This window comes from Globicephala melas, chromosome 13, assembly GCF_963455315.2.
Source record: "Globicephala melas chromosome 13, mGloMel1.2, whole genome shotgun sequence".
Lineage (NCBI taxonomy): Eukaryota > Metazoa > Chordata > Mammalia > Artiodactyla > Delphinidae > Globicephala > Globicephala melas.
The window spans coordinates 85,319,428-85,339,078 of record NC_083326.1 but is presented as its reverse complement, the minus strand read 5'-3'; the positions used below and the strand labels follow the sequence as shown (position 1 = coordinate 85,339,078).

The window sequence follows — 19,651 nt, the reverse complement described above, 5'->3', positions numbered from 1 at the left end:
CTACTGCAGAAAAGCAAAGCAGAGCAAAGAAGACAAAACAAAACAACGTCCTTTAGGGAAAATTTGAGAGAGAACTCTGATCCCTCTCATTCCCCCAAAACAATGTAATTTCTTTCTTTTAAATAAGAAAATGGCAAAGACATACAGATGGCCGGCCAACAGGTACACGAAGATGTGCTCAACATCACTAATCATCAGGGAAATGCAAATCAAAACCACACTGAGCGCTTCCCTGGGGCGCAGTGGTTGAGAGTCCGCCTGCCGATGCAGGGGACGCGGGTTCGTGCCCCGGTCCGGGAGGATCCCACATGCCGTGGAGCAGCTGGGCCCGTGAGCCATGGCCGCTGAGCCTGCGCGTCCGGAGCCTGTGCTCCGCAACGGGAGAGGCCACGCAAAAAAAAAAAAAAAAGAAAAAAAACCACACTGAGATACCAGAAGGGCTATCATCAGACTGTAACAAACATCAAGTGCTGGCCAGGGTGGGAGACAAGGGAACCCTCGTGCACTGGAATGTAGGAACGTAGATTGGTGCAGCCACTGTGGAAAACAGGATGCAGGTTCCTCAGAAAATTTAACATAGAATTACCAGAGGATACAGCAATTCCACTTCTGAAAATATACCCAAAGGAAACAAACACACTAACTCATAAAGATATATGCACCTTCATGTACATACCAGCATTATTTATAGTAGCCAATATATGAAAACAACCTAAGTGTCCATGGATGGATGAAAGGATAAAGAAGATGTGTACACACACACACACACACACACACACACACGATGGAATATTACTCAGCTATAAAAATAATAAAATCTTGCCATTTGCGACAACATGGGTGGAACTTGAGGGCGTTATGAAATAAGCGAAATAAGTCAGACAGATAGACAAATACTGTATGATCTCACTTATATGTAGAAACAAAAAACGTCCAAAACCTCAAGCTCATAGATACGGAGAACAGACTGCTGGTTGCCAGTGATGGGGTGGTCAGGGGTGGGAGAAATGCGAAGGGGTTCAAAAGGTAATAAACAAACAGATAGATAAATAAATGTAAGTGTTAGGCTTCGGGAAATGAAGTGTGTACATTTTCCGCTAACATGGACTCAGGCAATTATCAAATTCAATGGAAAACAGATAAACTATGTCCAACAGAGAAAGTCAAAGTACATGCAATAAAAGAATGGGGGGGTCAAATGTCATGCTCAAATCTTAAAAGACTGCACATACTTCTGCAATAAACAGACACAAAATTGGATTTTTGGGGATGGGCGAATATTTGAATAGGATAAGGAGTTTACATGATGTAGAATAACCAGGCCACTTACACTTTTTAATAAAGCTGTAAAAAGAAGAAAGAAAATAATAAGGAACAGGATTCTTTGAAAATTATACTCTCAATAAATTATATATAATTCTATACGATAAATTATATAACTATTTCTTCCTCATTGAACTCACCAAAAGGAAACATGAAGTTAGGGGGAGCTGGACAGATCAGAGGTACCATGAGAGAATTCTAATGCTTCATCTAAAAATAAAAATTATGATGACAGTGATGACAAGCATTTTTTCTGTGTGATAAATTATTCACTACCTTTTCCTTCAGATAGAAAAGTAAAGCACTATTAATCGGGTTAGCCAGCTTAACATATAAATCACAGGCTTTGCCAAATTATTATAATTCAAAGAAATTCTGACGTGCTTTTCATACATTTACACATAATATTTCAGGACATAGATACATATTAATGAAATTGGCTTTTGCTGCAAAGCTGTTTTCATGTTCCCACATCACATCAAATCCAACCCTATCATTTCTTAAGTCTTAGAGCAGTGCTGCCCAATAGGACTTTCTGCAATGATGAAAATGTTCTAGACTCTGTTTATCAAAGCAGAGTTGTGGCTACTGAACACCTGACACGTGGCTAGAAGGACTGAGAAACAAAATTTTTAAATGATTTTAATGTAAATTGCCACATGTGATCAGTGGATACTGTCCTGGATAGTATGGGGGGGGGGGAATGCCCACTCTTTCTAATTCTTTAACAAAAGAGAAGGAAACCATTGTTTTGTTTGGTTGCTTGCTTTTCTTATTTCACAAAGGAGTCTTAAAATGCAGAAGGATGGATTGTCCAATGCAGGTGTCTCTTTTTCTTAAATGCAAATCATGGTGTTCAGCAATTTACAAACGCTTAGTAATCTGGAAGGTTTTACTATTGCTTTCAAAGAATTTATGCTGGGATAGGATGCCTGTCTACTTTTATAAGAGGAATGGACCATTAATTTAGCACTGTCCAAGAAGTAATTCTTTCCTCTTCGATACTAATAATCACATGCTCTTATCTAAAAGGGGCCACCAGCGGGCATGCAGGGGTCAACAGGAATTGAAGGCTTTAAATACCTTTGTTTTGGGGTGTGTGCCAGCTGTGCTAGTCTCTGCTAGAGACGGAAATGAGAAGAAATAGTAATTAAACGGGGGCAAGGTACCAAAAGCAGTTTGGTAATTTCTGTCAGGTGTGTGGCTCATGGACACGAACTCATAAATTCCATTTGAAGGGGGGACCTCAGGCCAGCAATTTTAGTTACTTTATTCGAGTTGATCCTGCTACTGGACAGGGCAAAAAAATCCATGCTCTCACTTGATACTTCAATTTATTTATTTATTTTTTTAATTATTTATTTATTTATTTAGGCTGTGCCAGGTCTTAGTTGTAGCATGCAGGATCTTCACTACAGCATGCAGGCTTCTTAGTTGTGACATGCATGTGAGATCTAGTTCCCCGACCAGGGATCCCCTGCTTTGGGAGCGTGGAGTCTTACCCACTGGACCACCAAGAAAGTCCTGATACTTCAATTTAAAGACTTGTGTCAGACATTGGGAGGCAGTGGATGCATGACTGAAGGATAGAAGCAAAATTACCAAACCTAGTGATTAGGGTGTATAATGCATGCTCACCTTGTGTTCAAACTGCCGACATTCACACAGAATCTGTCTTCAAAAAACAAACAAATAAAAACCCTATCCTTAGAAAGAAGAACAAAGCTGAAGAATTCACACGTCCTGACTTCAAAATATATTACAAAACTATAGTAATCAAATCAGCATGGTGCTGACATAAGGACAGACACATGGGACAATGGAACAGGATAGAGTGCTCAGAAATAAACCCATGCGTCAGTCAACTGATCTTTGACAGGGGAGCTGAGAACACACAACAGGGAAAGGATAGTCTCTACAACAAATGGTGTTGGGAAAATGATATCCACATGCAAAAGAAGGAAATGCAACCCCCATCTTCCACTATACACAAAAATCAATTCAAAATGAAATAAACACCTAAACATAAGACCTGAAACTCCTTGAAGAAAATATAGGGGACAAGGATGACCTCAGAAAGATGGAGGCCAGGAGGTCCCTGTGCTCATTTCCCTCACAAAAACAATAAAAATGGTAGAGAACCATAACCAACAAAAAATAGCTCTGGGAAAGCTCTGGGTTACAACAAAGAAGCAGTAGAAATGCTGCAGAATTCAAAACCCAGAATGGCTGTGTAGAAAAGCCAAGGAAGCATTTTACCTGTGTCACCCCAACCCCAGCCCAGTGCCACTCAATGCCAAGAGGGATCCCCTTGGAGGGATTTCGCCCACAGGGAAAAGGGGGAAGGGGAACCCTACCAGTCTCAGCACCATGGACATTTGTGGCCTTTGCTACCGAGGACCCACCAAGGCCCCAGTCCTCACCAACGCTGAGCCCAGATGACAGAGCAGGTGAGTCCCTGCCTCTGCATCTTCTCTCTGGGGCTGGAGCTGGGGCTGCGCTGGGACCTGCCCACAGAGCCCCAGAGGCTGCTGTGCCCCCTCCCCACGATTGGGATGCCATGGCGCACTGCCACCTGTGGGACCTGAGTTGTCACTGCTCTGTGCCCCACTCCTTCACCACCCCCGGAGCCCAAGTCTGATCTGCCCCTCAGGGGACCAGCTGCTTCTTCTCTGCACCATTCTGGTACAAAAATAAATAAAAAATCAATATCAGAAACAATGAAACCCTGTAAATGTGTATGTGTGTGTGTGTATATGCATATATATGCAGATGTCTGCATATATTTCTCTTTTTTTTGAACTTTATTTTTTTATACTGCAGGTTCCTATTAGTTATCTATTTAATACATATTCATGTATATATGTCAATTCCAATCTCCCAGTTCATCCCACCACCACCCCCCCGCCACTTTCCCACCTTGGTGTCCATATGTTCATTCTCTACATCTGTGTCTCTATTTCTGCCCTGCAAACCAGTTCATCTGTACCATTTTTCTAGGTTGCACATATATGAGTTAATATACAATATTTGTTTTTCTCTTTCTGACTTGCCTCACTCGGCATGACAGTCTCTAGATCTATCCACGTCTCTACAAATGACTCAATTTCGTTCCTTTTTATGGCTGAGTAATATTTCATTGTATATATGTACCACATCTTCTTTATCCATTCGTCTGTCAATGGGCATTTAGGTCCTGGCTAATGCAACAGTGCTGCTAATGCAACAGTATGTCCTGGCTAATGCAACAGTGCTGCAATGAACTTTGGGGTGCATGTGTCTTTTTGAATTATGGTTTTCTCTGGGTATATGCCCAGTATTGGGATTGCTGGGTCATATGGTAAGCCTAGTTTTAGGGGTTTTTTTGCAGCATGCGGGCCTCTCACTGTTGTGGCCTCTCCCATTTGCGGAGCACAGGCTCCGGACGCGCAGGCTCAGCGGCCATGGCTCACGGGCCCAGCCGCTCCACGGCATGTGGGATCTTCCTGGACCAGGGCACGAACCCATGTCCCCTGCATCGGCAGGCGGACTCTCAACCACTGCGCCACCAGGGAAGCCCTCCTATTTTTAGTTTTTTAAGGAACCTCCATACTGTTCTCCATAGTGGCTGTATCAATTTACATTCCTACCAACAGTGCAAGAGGGTTCCCTTTTCTCCACACTGTCTCCAGCATTTGTTGTTTGTAGATTTTCTGATGATGCCCAGTCTAACTGGTGTGAGGTGATACCTCATTGTAGTTTTGATTTGCATTTCTCTAATAATGAGGGATGTTGAGCAGCTTTTCATGTGCTTCTTGGCCATCTGTATGTCTTCTTTGGAGAAATGTCTATTTAGGTCTTCTGCCCATTTTTGGGTTGGGTCGTTTGTTTTTTTAATATTGAGCTGCATGAGCTGTTTATATATTTTGGAGATTAATCCTTTGTCTGTTGATACATTTGCAATTATTTTCTCCCATTCTGAGGGTTGTATTTTCATCTTGTTTATAGTTTCCTTTGCCGCACAAATGCTTTCAAGTTTCATTAGGGCCCATTTGTTTATTTTTGTTTTTATTTCCATTGCTCTAGGAGGTGGATCAAAAAAGATCTTGCTGTGAGTTATGTCAAAGAGTGTTCTTTCTGTGTTTTCCTCTAAGAGTTTGATAGTGTCCAGTCTTACATTTAGGTCTTTAATCCATTTTGAGTTTATTTTTGTGCATGGTGTTGAGGAGTGTTCTAATTTCATTCTTTTACCTGTAGCTGTCCAGTTTTCCCAGCACCACTTATTGAAGGGACAGTCTTTTCTCCATTGTATATCCTTGCCTCCTTTGGCATAGATTAGTTGACCATAGGTGCGTGGGTTTATCTCTGGGCTTTCTATCTTGTTCCATTGATCTATGTTTCTGTTTCTGTGCCAGTACTATATTGTCTTGATTACTGTAGCTTTGTAGTATAGTCTGAAGTCAGGGAGTCTGATTCCTCCAGCTCTTTTTTTTTCCCTCGAGATTACTTTAGTTATTTGGAGTCTTTTGGGTCTCCATACAAATTTTAAGATTTTTTGTTCTAGTTCTGTAAAAAATGCCATTGGTAATTTGATAAGGTTTGCATTGAATCTGTAGATTTGGGTAGTATAGTCGTTTTCACAATATTGATTCTTCCAATCCAAGAACATGGTATATCTCTCCACCTGTTTGTGTCATCTTTGATTTCTTTCATCAGTGTCTTATAGTTTTCTGAGTACAGGTCTTTTACCTCCTTAGGTAGGTTAACTCCTAGGTATTTTATTCTTTTTGCTGCAATGGTGAATGGGATTGTTTCCTTAACTTCTCCTTCTGATCTTTCGTTGTTAGTGTATAGAAATGCAAGAGATTTCTGTGCATTAATTTTGTATCCTGCAACTTTGCCAAATTCATTGATTAGCTCTAGTAGTTTTCTGGTAGAATCTTTAGGATTCTCTATGTATAGTATCATGTCATCTGCAAACAGTGACAGTTTTACTTCTTCTTTTCCAATTTGGATTCCTTTTATTTCTTTTTCTTCTCTGATTGCTGTGGCTAGGACTTCCAAAACTATGTTGAATAACAGTGGTGAGAGTGGACATCCTTGTCTTATTCCTGATCTTAAAGGAAATGCCTTCAGTTTTTCACCATTGAGAATGATGATTGCTGTGGGTTTGTTGTATATGGCCTTTATTATGTTGATGTAGATTCCCTCTATGCCCACTTTCTCAAGATTTTTTTTATCATAAATAGGTGTTGAATATTGTCAAAAGCTTTTCTGTATCTATTGAGATGATCATATGGTTTTTATTCTTCAATTTGTTAATATGGTGTATCACATTGATTAATTTGCTTATATTGAAGAACCCTTGCATCCCTCAGATAAACCCTACTTGATCATGGTATATGATTCTTTTAATGTGTTGTTGGATTCTGTTTGCTAGTATTTTGTTGGGAATTTTTGCATCTATATTCATCAGTGATATTGGTCTGATATTGGTCTTTTTTTGTAGTATCTTTGTCTGGTTTCAGTGTCAGGGTGATGGTGGCCTCCTAGAATGCGTTTGGGAGTGTTCCTTCCTCTGCAATTTTTTGGAAGAGTTTGAGAAAGATGGGTGTCAGCTCTTCTCTAAATGTCTGATAGAATTCACCTGTGAAGCCATCTGGTCCTGGACTCTTGTTTGTTAGAAGATTTGTTTTTTCTTTTTTTTGAGGTACGTGGGCCTCACACTGTTGTGGCCTCTCCCGTTGTGGAGCACAGGCTCCAGACGTGCAGGCTCAGCAGCCATGGCTCACGGGCCCAGCCGCTCCGCGGCATGTGGGATCTTCCTGGACCGGGGCATGAACCCATGTCCCCTGCCTCAGCAGGCAGACTCTCAACCACTGTGCCACCAGGGAAGTCTCTGTTGGAAGATTTTTAATCACAGTTTCAATTTCATTGCTTGTAATTGGTCTGTTCATATTTTCTCTTTCTTCCTGGTTCAGTCTTGGAAAATTATACCTTTCTAAGAATTTGTCCATTTCTTCAAGGTTATAACCTTGGAAGGTATAGCCTTGGAAGGTTATATCTTTCTAAGAATTTGTCCATTTCTTCCATTTTTATTGGTATAGAGTTGCTTGTAGTAGTTTCTTATGATGCTTTGTATTTCTGCGGTGTCCGTTGTAACTTCTCCTTTTTCATTTCTAATTTTATTGATTTGAGTCCTCTCCCTCTCTTTCTTGACGAGTCTGGCTTAAGGTTTATAAATTTTGTTTATCTTCTCAAAGAACCAGCTTTTAGTTTTATTGATCTTTGCTATTGTTTTCTTTGTTTCAGTTTCACTTATTTCTGCTCTGATCTTTATGATTTCTTTCCTTCTACTAACTTTGGGTTTTGTTTGTTCTTCTTTCTCTAGTTCCTTTAGGTATAAGGTTAGATTGTTTATTTGAGATTTTTCTTGTTTCTTAGGTAGACTTGTATTGCTATAAACTTCCCTTAGAACTGCTTTTCCTGCATCCCATAGGTTTTGGATCGTCGTGTTCTCATTGTCATTTGTCTCTAGGTATTTTTTGACTTCCTCTTTGATTTCTTCAGTGATTTCTCGGTTATTTAGCAATGTATTGTTTAGCCTCCATGAGTGTGTGCTTTTTACGGTTTTTTTCCCTGTAATTGATTTCTAATCTCATAGCGTTTTGGTCAGAAATGATGCCTGATATGATTTCAATTTTCTTAAATTTACTTAGGCTTGATTTGTGACCCAAGATGTGATCTATCCTGGAGAATGTTCCATGTGCACTTGAGAAGAAAGTGTATTCTGCTGCTTTTGGATGGAAATTCCTGTAAATATCAATTAAATCTATCTGGTCTATTGTGTCATTTGAAGTTTGTGTTTCTTTATTCATTTTCTGTCTGGATGATCTGTCCATTGGTGTAAGTGAGGTGTTAAAGTCCCCCACTATTATTGTGTTACTGTCAATTTCCTCTTTTATAGCTGTTAGCATTTGCCTTATGTATTGAGGTGCTCCTATGTTGGGTGCATATATGTTTATAATTGTTATATTTTCTTCTTGGATTGATCCGTTGACCATTATGTGGTGTCCTTCCTTGTCTCTTGTAACATTCTTTATTTTAAAGTCTATTTTATCTGATACGACTATTGCTATAGCAGCTTTCTTTTGATTCCCATTTGCATGGAATATCTTTTTCCATCCCCTCACTTTCAGTCTGTATGTGTCCCTAGATCTGAAGTGGGTTTCTTGTAGACAGCATATATATGGGTCTTGTTTTTGTATCCATTCAGTGAGCCTGTGTCTTTTGGTTGGAGCATTTAATCCATTCATGTATAAGGTAATTATCAATATGTATGTTCCTATGACCATTTTCTTAATTGTTATGGGTTTGTTTTTGTAGGTTCTTTTCTTCTCTTGTGTTGCCCACTTAGAGAAGTTTCTTTAGCATTTGTTGTAGAGCTGGTTTGGTGGTGCTGAATTCTCTTATTTTTGCTTTGTCTGTAAAGCTTTTGATTTCTCAGCTGAATCTGAATGAGATCCTTGCCGGGTAGAATAATCTTGATTGTAGGTTCTTCCCTTTCATCACTTTAAATATATCATGCCACTCCCTTCTGGCTTGTAGAGTTTCTGCTGAGAAATCAGCTGTTAACCTTATGGGAGTTCCCTTGTATGTTATTTGTTGTTTTTCCCTTGCTGCTTTTAATAATTTTTCTTTGTCTTTAATTTTTGTCAATTTGATTACTATGCATCTCAGCATGTTTCTCCTTGGGTTTATCCTGACTGGGACTCTGTGCTTCCTGGACTTGGGTGGCTATTTCCTTTCCCATGTTAGGGAAGTTTTCGACTATTATCTCTACAAATATTTTCTCGTGTCCTTTCTCTCTTTCTTTTCCTTCTGGGACCCCTATAATGTGAATGTTGGTGCATTTAATGTTGTCCCAGAGGTCTCTTAGGCTGTCTTTATTTCTTTTCATTCTTTTTTCTTTATTCTGTTACATGGCAGTGAATTCCACCATTTTGTCTTCCAGGTCCCTTTCCATTCTTCTGCCTCAGTTATTCTGCTATTGATTCCTTCTAGTGTATTTTTCATTTCAGTTATTGTATTGTTCATCTCTGTTTGTTTGTTCTTTAATTCTTCTAGGTCTTTGTTAAACATTTCTTGCATCTTCTTGATCTTTGCCTCCATTCTTTTTCCGAGGCCCTGGATCATCTTCACTATCATTATTCTGAATTCTTTTTCTGGAAGGTTGCCTATCTCCACTTCATTCAGTTGTTTTATCTTGTTCCATCATCTGGTACAAAGTCCTCTGCCTTTTCATCTTGTCTATCTTCCTGCGAATGTGGTTTTTGTTCCACAGGCTGCAGGATTGTAGTTCTTCTTGCTTCTGCTATCTTCCCTCTGGTGGATGAGGCTATCTAAGAGGCTTGTGCAAGCTTCTTGATGGAAGGGACTGGTGGTGGGTAGGGCTGGGTGTTGCTCTGGTGGGCAGAGCTCAGTAAAACTTTAATCCACTTGTCTGCTGATGGGTGGGGCTGAGTTCCCTCCCTGTTGGTTGTTTGGCCTGAGGCAACCCAACACTGGAACCTACCTGGGCCCTCTGGTGGGGCTAATGGTGGACTCTGGGAGGGCTCATGCCAAGGAGTACTTCCCAGAACTTCTGCTGCCAGTGACCTTGTCCCCACAGTGAGCCACAGCCATCCCCCGCCTCAGCAGGAGACCCTCCAACACTAGCAGGTAGGTCTGGTTCAGTCCCCTGTGGGGTCACTGCTCCTCCCCTGGGTCCCGATGCCCACAGTAGTTTGTGTGTGCCCTCCAAGAGTGGAGTCTCTGTTTCCCCCAGTCCTGTCAAAGTCTTGCAGTCAAATCCCACTAGCCTTCAAAGTCTGATTCTCTAGGAATTCCTCCTCCCGTTGCCGGACCCCCAGGTTGGGAAGCCTGACGTAGCACTCACAACCTTCACTCCAGTGGGTGGACTTCTGTGGTATAAGTCCTCTCCAGTTTGTGAGTCACCCACCCAGCAGTTATGGGATTTGATTTTATTGTGATTGCGCCCCTCCTACTGTCTCATTGTGGCTTTTCCTTTGTCTTTGGATGTGGGCTATCTTTTTTGGTGAGTTCCAGTGTCTTCCTGTTGATGATTGTTCAGCAGTTAGTTGTGATTCCAGTGCTCTCACAAGAGGGAGTGAGAACACGTCCTTCTTCTCCGCCATCTTGAACTAATCTCTCTGAATACATTTCTATAGACATGAAGAAAATTACAGAAGGATACACACAGGGTGGGATACATTGCATATGTGGGGGATTAGAAAAACTGGGAGAACAAAAACAACAATAAATGAAAGAAACAAACCATCTGATTCAATCTCTCTTTTCCCAGAAAAGGAAATTGAGGCCCAGAGACAGGGAGTATTTCACCCAAGGTCACACAGCAAGGTAGACAGGAGTGCAGACCTAACAGAAGTGCTGGTGGAAGAGAAAAACACCCTCAGAGTGAATAGGGCACAGCCTCCCTCAGTCCCCAGCCTGGTGTCCTCACACCCCCCGAATTCCTGTGTTAAGCAGTGTGTTCCCTTCCAAGACAAGACCTCTCACCCCCACCCACCGTCTACCACTGTACCTGAGCAGGTGAATGTTTATCTTCTGTGACCCCCGACCCCCCACCCCAGGCCTGGATGGCTCACCTCCGGCTGGGATCAACCCTGTGGGAGGATGCCGGTGCTAAGAGCAGCAGTGCCCCCTGCATGGGCTTCTTCACCAGAGCAGGAAGCCTGGAAAGAAAGCTCCTGAACCACCGCCTAGATTAGGGCCAGGCCATCCTTGAGGTGGCATCTGGGGAAGCAGTTCTGGGAAGAGGCTGGATTTTCTAAGCAGACACCACCTCAGAGAAGCAGCCACACCTACGCTCAGCCAGCTTCATTGGCTCTGTACACCCACAGCAACACTTCCCTCACCCCAGGCATCCACGTACCGTTCACAGCTCTGCCATCACTGTGTAGCTACTATCACTCGCATCGTATTTTCCTCTCAGTTGCCTTCTTTCTTTATTTGCACTTAAATAAACGTATTCTTAAATAAAGTCTCCCTTTGCATCAATGGAAAATGTCAGTACCACTTGTCATCGATAAAAGAAACTTGAATTTCACGAAAGAAAAACAGGGCTATTCAGTGGAAAGTGGGTCCTGTCGCTTATCCAAGACACTTAAGTAAGCAGCTGTGACTCCTTGAGCTAACAACCAGAAACGACAGGGAGCAGAGTTGACAGTGGTGGCTAAATAATGTAGGCTCACAGACGGTAGCAAAAGCGTCACTCTGCTGTAGATGTCGAAGGTCGGGGAGACTGTGTGTGTGTGTGTGTGTGTGTGTGTGTGTGTGTCAGGGGTGTATTCAGGGACTCTCTGGACTTTCCATTCAATGTTGCCATGACCCTAAAACTGCTCTAACAGTTAAAATCTGTTAGAGAGAAAGAGGGAACTGAAAGGGCACTTAACTCCTCTTACAGAGTCCTTGACACAGCTTAAAGCACTGTAGTCTGCGTGGTCCCACTTGGAACGCCACGCGGCACCCTGTCCCGGGGGTGTCAGCAACCGTGGAAACCTCAAAGTCCACGGTCACTCAGCATATTTGGTTCCCCAACAGCACTTTGAAGGGGGTACAAGCATCCCCATTTGGTAAGCCCACGCTGTATGCCTGCGCCCATGTGGACGGTCTGATCACGCCCCCTTCTCCCCTTAGCTCAACCCACCCTGAACACCGACACCTTTACCGTTCTCGCAACACACCAAACATGACCCGCACCTCAGGGCCTTTGCACTTCCTGCTCCCCCCCGGGAAAGGCTCCCTTCCAGATGAAAACATTGCTCACTCCTTCACTTCCTTCAGCTCTCTGCTCAGGTACCACCTTATCCGAGAAGCTTTCCAGGACCACTTTCATAAAGTGCCACCGTCACCCCCATCACTGTACCCCCCTCCCTGCTTTATTTGTATTTATAATACTTTAAAACCCTGCTATTGCATATATTTTTTATCTATCTATTGTGTACCTCTTCACACTCTAAGGGTTATTAACCTGAAGACACTTGGGAGCCCAGGGATGGATTTCATAATCTTGGGTGCAATAAAAATGATAATTTTATGTCCGTGGACTTCTACTGTAAATGTAACATTTCCCTCAAATATTCTATTATAAATATAGGCAACAAAACATTGTAGTATTAGCAGTGTCTGTGACTTTGTCACCAGGAGAAATTAAAGATATTTTCATATCATATTACAGTTATAACAGATGTTTCAAAATGTCAGTTATACTCACCACTACTTCAAAATTATAGTAGCTATTAGACCTGCCACTAGAGCTTGTTACTATTATAACATAGTGATAAAGAAGTGCGTGTTTTACTATTTCACAGATTTTGATGCTACATCCTAGTATAATTCGTTCCCTTTGTAATGCTATGTGCTTTATTTTATGCATTTAAAAGCATTAATGTGGGGCTCCCCTGGTGGCACAGTGGTTGAGAGTCTGCCTGCCAATGCAGGGGACACGGGTTCGTGCCCCGGTCCGGGAAGATCCCACATGCCGCGGAGCGGCTGGGCCCGTGAGCCATGGCCGCTGAGCCTGCGCGTCCGGAGCATGCGCTCCGCAACGGGAGAGGCCACAACAGTGAGAGGCCCGCGTACCGCAAAAAAAAAAAGCATTAATGTGAGATGAGTCTACAGCTTCCATCAGACACCAAAAGGATCTGCAGAACAAAAAGGGAGGGTGGGAGGGAGATGCAAGAGGGAGGAGATATGGGGATATATGTATATGTATAGTTGATTCACTTTGTTATAAAGCAGAAACTAACACACCACTGTAAAGAATTATATTCCAATAAATATGTTTAAAGAAAAGAAAAGATACTACAGCACTAAGCTATTAGTTCTGTGAGGTCAAGGACCACATTTGTTTTGTTTACTGCTCTACCCACTGTGCCTAGGACAGCGCTTGGATGTCATAAGGACCCAGAAAGCATTCACCGAATAACGTACTTAGTGAATTCTGTCAATGAAGAAACTGATGCTTGAAGGATTTGGGTAACTTCACAAGGACACCACAGCTGGGATGTAGAAGAACCAGGATGCAAATGCCTGCCTGGCTTGTCCCACGGCGCATGCTCTCCCAGCCTGAATTCTGCCTGTCAGGGACCACGGTGGGTCCCCCTTTCATCAAACTAGAGCTCTCACAGAATTGCACGCAGACACAGCAGCTGTTCTGTATGAATAAGCATGTGTGTTTGAAAACTACAGTCTGGATGCACCTACGATCAGACCTCCCTGCTTTAACCCCTTCCTATCACAGTGGTGGATGATAAAACTAGAGATACACAGGGTCTCCCCAGAGCACAGAACCCAAAACGCACATCGCCTGCGGTGAGGCAGGCGCGCGCGCTTAGCGAAAGCCTGGCAACGACGCGGCTCCTTCTACAATTTATCCTGTCCACTAATCCCCAGGGGCTCTGACGTGCCCTCTGAGCCGGGCAGTATCACCCCCGGAACCGGGTGGGAATGTTGAGGCTCAGGGAGATGGAGAGACTCGCCCAGTGCCTGTAGCCTGTAAGGGGCAAAGCAGGCACTTGAAGCTAGGTTTTCCCGAATCCCAAAACCATCCACTTAAGGAGGGCTTCTCTCCTGCTTCTCGTCCAGCCTATCTGCTCTTCAACCTGCCCTGCCCAGAGACAGACAACAGCCGAAGTGACAACCGGGCCCATGTCTCCATCGGGCCTTAAGCAGCCCCAGGCAGGAGTATCTGCTTCCTAACCTGCCTGCCTCTGCCTTTAGCACAGAGAAACAGCCTGTAATGGAATGACCGAGCTTTCAGCAGCCTGTGCTGGCCATGTGCCTGCTAAGTATTAAGTAAAAGCTGTTGTTTCCCCTGCAGACATCTCTGTTTGGATCTGTATACATCATGTGCTACATCCATGTTTAATTAAACACAGTGAGCTGGCTCAGAGCCCACTGAATGACTGCAAGGTACCATTTCCCATCCTCACCTGCTTTCCTGCTGGAACGTCCCAGGAAGGTGCTGGCTGGGGCAGATCCTACTCACCCTGTCTGATGATGCTGTCAGGACCTGATGCAAGGGCTTTCTCTCTCCTTCTCTCTGTTCTTCATCCCTTCTTCCTTAACAGAAAGAATCGAAAGCGGCAGAGGTATCACTGGCTTTTGTATTCACTCAACAAACCTCATCACTTATTTTGAGTTCTGGCTTTTCCATGTTCCTTGAAAAAGACAAACACACTCTCTTTGGGCTTCGCTTATAAGGGTCAGTGGTCATGAATGGGAATTGCCTGCCAACTGAAAATGTTATTTCTCCGTTTTCAGAGACACCTGTAGAGAGTATGTGAATGAAAAATATTGCCTGCCGTACTGGTAAACACACCATGCTGCAGGCATCAAGCCATCACATTACAGCTGCCTCAGGGGTGAGCCCTGAGGGAAGTCAGCATAGAAACAGGATGCCCTGGGGAGTTCCCTGGTGGCCTAGTGGTTAGGATTCCAGGCTTTCACTGGCATGGCCCGGGTTCAATCCCTGGTTGGGGAACTGAGATCCCACAAGTCACAAGGCACGGCCCAAAAAAAAAAAAAAAGAAACAAACAGGATGCCCCTCCAACAAGCCCTCAGCCACTGCAGTCTCCCCTCGACATGCACCCCGAGGAGACTCCGGATAAGAAAGCACAGGATGCTGGCCCCAGAGAGCTGAGGTGCACATCAAAGGAAGGGTGTCCGTGAGCCTAGACTCTTGCATCTCCCCATACAAAGAAAAGTGCTAAATTCCTTAACGTGAGATATCCGATTTTCTTCCATGAACAGTAATCTTCCGATGTTCCGATGACCTGGTCTTTATTGCAAAAACTCCTGCACATCCTGACTCTTCCCCCTGGCCTCTTCAGAGCAGTCCCTCAGAGCTCTCTGAGACGCTGTGTCCCGGGCTTAAGTCCTCAGTGTTGTCTGCCAAAGAAGACACGAGTCTCAACTTTTAGGTTGTACTTTCTTTTTTTTAGTCGACAAGTATTAAAAAGAGACTGGAGCCTTCTCCTTAAAGCAGTGGGCTCAGGGCTGCCATCTGAAACATCTCTGGAGGGACAAGGAGCCTTTCCAAGATTCATTCTTCGCAGGACAATTGTTCATCACCACAGCAGGGTTCAGTCCCAAAGAGGAAAGAACGCTAACAGGTTTCTCCTTCTCTCAGCCCCAGCGTCTAATGATTCCCTGATTGGTATTTGCATGGACGTGCTGGTGGCTCAGCAGGCCGCAGGCAGAGACTGCCCTGCCTCCTTTTTTATAATTTCCCTCCAGGCACATAGTACAACCCTCCTTTAGGTCTAGAAAACTTCATTAGAGGATTAAAATTAGCTGGCTTTTCAGAGCTATTTTTTTCAAAGAATTATTTTCTTAAAATTATGTCCCAAGTCCATACTTTTCAGAAGGTGGTAGAATTGGTAGAAAAAGGAAGAAATGTCCGCTTTCTCCCCCGAAACCTAGCTTGTGTCCAGAGGGACATGGCCTTCCTTACAGGACTCTACAAAGTCGGTCCTTATCTGAGCTAAAGTAAGAGAGTACTTCACCCCGCCACCCCGCTCCTCGGGTCCTTCACGCTGGAAGATGCCTGAGGATCTGCCCAATGATGTTGAGAAATGCCACAAAATAGTAAGATTTTATCGTGTTGTTATTTTGATTATTCGCCAGCAATTCCCCTGATAAAGAACTTGCCTGTAGAAGATAATGGCGATGATGAATAAAGAGCATATACTTAGCATTTTCCAGCACTGTTCTAGGCACTGAATTAACTAATGTCATCTTTGCAACCAACATGTGAACTGAATATTAATACCGATCCCATTTTGCAGATGTGAAAACGAATACACAGGCATTTCGCAGCTTCCCCAATGGGAGAAGCCTAGTAAGTGGTAGCCAGTTGTCTGTGCACTGAACCTCTAGGCTAGAAAAGTGGTCCAGGCTCAGCTGGAGTGGCTGAAGGAAGAGTCAGTACAGTGTTGGCCGGATGGAAACTGGAACCGCTACTGAGACCCAAACCAGGCCATCGATGTTCACACTCCTAGAGAACAGGATCCATGTTGGAGCTCAATGGAAACCTCTTGACGCTAAAGAGAAATTAGCTCAGCCCTTTGTGGAAGGAACAATGCAGAAAGCAGCTCGTGCAAGCTGGAGGTCCACAGACCGATTCCAGCCGGTGCAGATACAGAATGATCCAGAGAGTTTCTATAGCCCCCTCACCAAAGGGCTGAATTCACTGTCTTCACCGAGTTCTACTTACAAACCTGAATAAACACTTACACGAGGTCCCTGTATGCAAATTAACCAGAGTGACCACAACATAACATGGTCCTGGGATGATTGGGGCAGGCTCTCTTCACCTGTGTGCCGCTGACCTCTGGGGCCAGACGCGATTCCCTGTCATGAAGGGCTGTCCTCTGCAGGGTCGGGTGCTGGCGTGGCCTCTACCCAATGAGTGCCAATAGCAATCTCCTCACCCTCGGGGAGAATGCCAAAGACGTCTGCAGACATCGCTAAGCCTGATCTGGTGGCAGAATCACCCCAGTTGAGAACTTCGATACAGGGGTTTGTCATTCTGATAAAGCCACATTCACAGAGGGCTTTACAATCAGAAGAATCCATGAGGTCCAGTATCAGGGAGGTCCAGTCTCTACAATCTGTGAACCCATCTTGATACTGAGCAGGACCCTGTGGGGCTCCTGGGCACAAAAGCCTTTCTGTGTCCCCCGTTTCTTGATTACAGGAAATAGGCTTCATTCAGCCTCCATGACCTTCCCTGAGTTCCAACGGGCAGGTTCAAGCAGTTGTTAGTAAAGGAAGAGATGGGATGCAGAGACAAGGGAGGAGCAGTCAGGAGACAAGAGTGCAGCCTTGGGGCAGGTCCTGGCTCCCCCTCAAGGGATACACAGAACAATATCTTTGAGCCATGTTGCAGATACTGAAACCCCCATCAGGTGGGAGAAGTTAACTGTTGGCTGCCCACAAGCACGTAGACCCCAGACCGGTTTGTAATGCACCCAGCTCAGCTCCTGGCCCACAACAGAGCATATATAAATGTTTTCTCCTTTGTAATAATTTCAATTTGTTTTATAATTAATGTAGTCACAATAATACTTCACAATGTTCACTGGCAAATAATAAGTATTTAGATTCATCTGTTCTAGGCCATGAGAAAGGGCTTATAATTAATGGTACTGTTGTGGGAGAAATGTTTGAAGGAATATTAATCTAAACTCTTAAAAATCTGTATTAAACTGAAAAATATTTGGTTTTTTCTTTATAATGTATTAATCTTTAAATATTTTTCTTTACAAAAGTATTGCATGACTACATTTGTGCTATAAAACGCAAGCATTACAGATGAAGTCAGTCTCTCCTGACCCTTCTCCTTCAGTCACTGTCACTTCTGGGTAAGCAGTGTTGTCAGTTTAATGTCTATCCTTTTAGACGTTTCTTTTCACTTATGCACAGAAGGTTGGTGATGCCGACTCCCGATTACGTCCCCACCAACCAATCAGAAGAAGGTCCACGAGTTGACCACGCCCTCCTCTTTGAACCATTGCTATAAAACTGCTCCCTGCCTCCTCCAGGTTGGGACCCACAGTTAGCCCGCTGTGGCCCCCTTTGCCTGGAAAAGCAATGAAGCTATTCTTGTCTACTTTACCCAAAACCCTGTCTCTGAGATTTAATTCGGTGCTGGGGTGCAGAGGCTGGATTTGGCTTCAATCTCAGCATATTGGGTTCCTCTCATGAACTTCCTACAACCATCCTCAACGTTGGGAGGACGCTGTGGGCAGCCACCCACCAGCGTCGCCTGCAGTGACGCCCTGGGGCCAGCACGTGTTTCCTTGGGCCCAGAGACTATTTCACACCCTCCTTTCAGCTGTGCGGTGGCTCAGGTGCCCTGTTTCAATGTCTTGGTCAGTGAGGGTAACGGACCCTCAAGTCTCAGCCAGACCAGGTCCCATCTGTACAGGATTTTAAAACAATATGGCAGGACCCTGAGACACGTTTACAGATGCTGCAAGGACCCTGCCAACCACTCCCTGGGGACCCCCAAACCCAGTCCTCGCGGTCCTACACTTAGCATCGTTGTAGCAGCTCTGGAGGCTTCAGAGATGAAAAAAACAAAGAAAAATGCATAGCCTGTGCTCTCTAAGAGGGCTAGGATTGACAAATAACCACCTCCAAAGGTTGCAAATGTACTTTTTGTTTGTTTGCTTGTTGGACATTTTATAAATGGCCAGTTGGTTTTTGCTTGTCTTAAAAAAGAAATTGGAGGGTCTGGCCATCCTGCACTCCCATCCCCACATGTAAACCATCAGTTGGAATCAGTCCTGGTGCCTCTTTTATTTAAATGGAAAAGTGTTCTCTAGGTCATCTGTCTCTGTTATTCCTTAAAATTTTGCTTACACCCCACCCCATTCACTCATCCACCTTACACGCCTGATTCTCAGGAAATTTCATTGTAAGATTCTTGCACTGACGGTGTGTGAAGCCCTGTGCTGAGCACCATGAGAATTTTTGGAACATTTGACCACGGTCGCGCCCTCGGGAGCTGATGGTACAGGAGACCCAGTAGTGCCTTAGAAATCTATAGATCAGTGTTCCTCTTTAGTTGAGTTTCACTGCCCTTTACAGTGTGGGGATTCAGAATGGTGAGTCCTCCATGGAGATCCTCTCTCTTCTAAGTTAATCGCAGTTTCCTCCTACCATAGACTCATCACTACGCCGAGCAGGGTCGGTCAGCACACCCTCCTAGAGATGACAGCTGATGCGGCCACACCCGGAAAGGCCAGAGCTCTGGGACCATTTCCTCAAAACTTGGCAGGTCAAAGGAATAGAAAGGTGAGAGCCAGCTTGAAATTCAGCACCAAGGACAGCCTTCTCATACCCTGTCCCAACCCACTACTCAAAAAAAATCTGACTGTTTTGCATGACTACATCTGCAATGTAAATACTGACTAGGCTCGTAAGGGAGAGTCACAGGCAAACTCTGATGTGGACATAAAATCACAGTGTGGAGGCCCCTTCCATCCTAGGAGATTAGACTGTGTTCTGTCCCAGTAGGTTCCCTCTGCCAAAAAGGCAGATTAGTGTGCTAATTTACTGCTTCCATCTGCAAGCTCTCCTCTCCCCCTTGGAGACAGAGCAGGACCTTATAATCATCACTTAGAACGATTTGGTTTATCAGCCAAGGGTGGAAATGTTCCAGAGCCAGAGATGGTTCATGGGAAACTGGGAAGGTTGACAAGTCGGCCTGGAATTCCACACCAGCTTTTCTAAGCAGATTTCTTAGAAATGGCC

General features: G+C 44.1%; 1 protein-coding gene across 1 annotated transcript in view; it reads right to left on the bottom strand.

The window, feature by feature from the left end:
• Positions 1-1,484: 1,484 nt before the first annotated feature.
• Positions 1,485-19,651, bottom strand: part of LOC132598324 (uncharacterized) — a 75,229-nt gene continuing 57,062 nt past the window's right edge. The window contains exons 3-6 of the mRNA XM_060310139.1: positions 14,319-14,444; positions 2,826-2,902; positions 2,407-2,441; positions 1,485-1,533 (exon numbers count right to left, since the gene is read on the bottom strand). Coding sequence (XP_060166122.1) covers positions 1,522-1,533; positions 2,407-2,441; positions 2,826-2,902; positions 14,319-14,444 — 250 coding nt within the window. The 3' untranslated portion in view covers positions 1,485-1,521. The remainder of the gene's footprint in view (positions 1,534-2,406; positions 2,442-2,825; positions 2,903-14,318; positions 14,445-19,651) is intronic.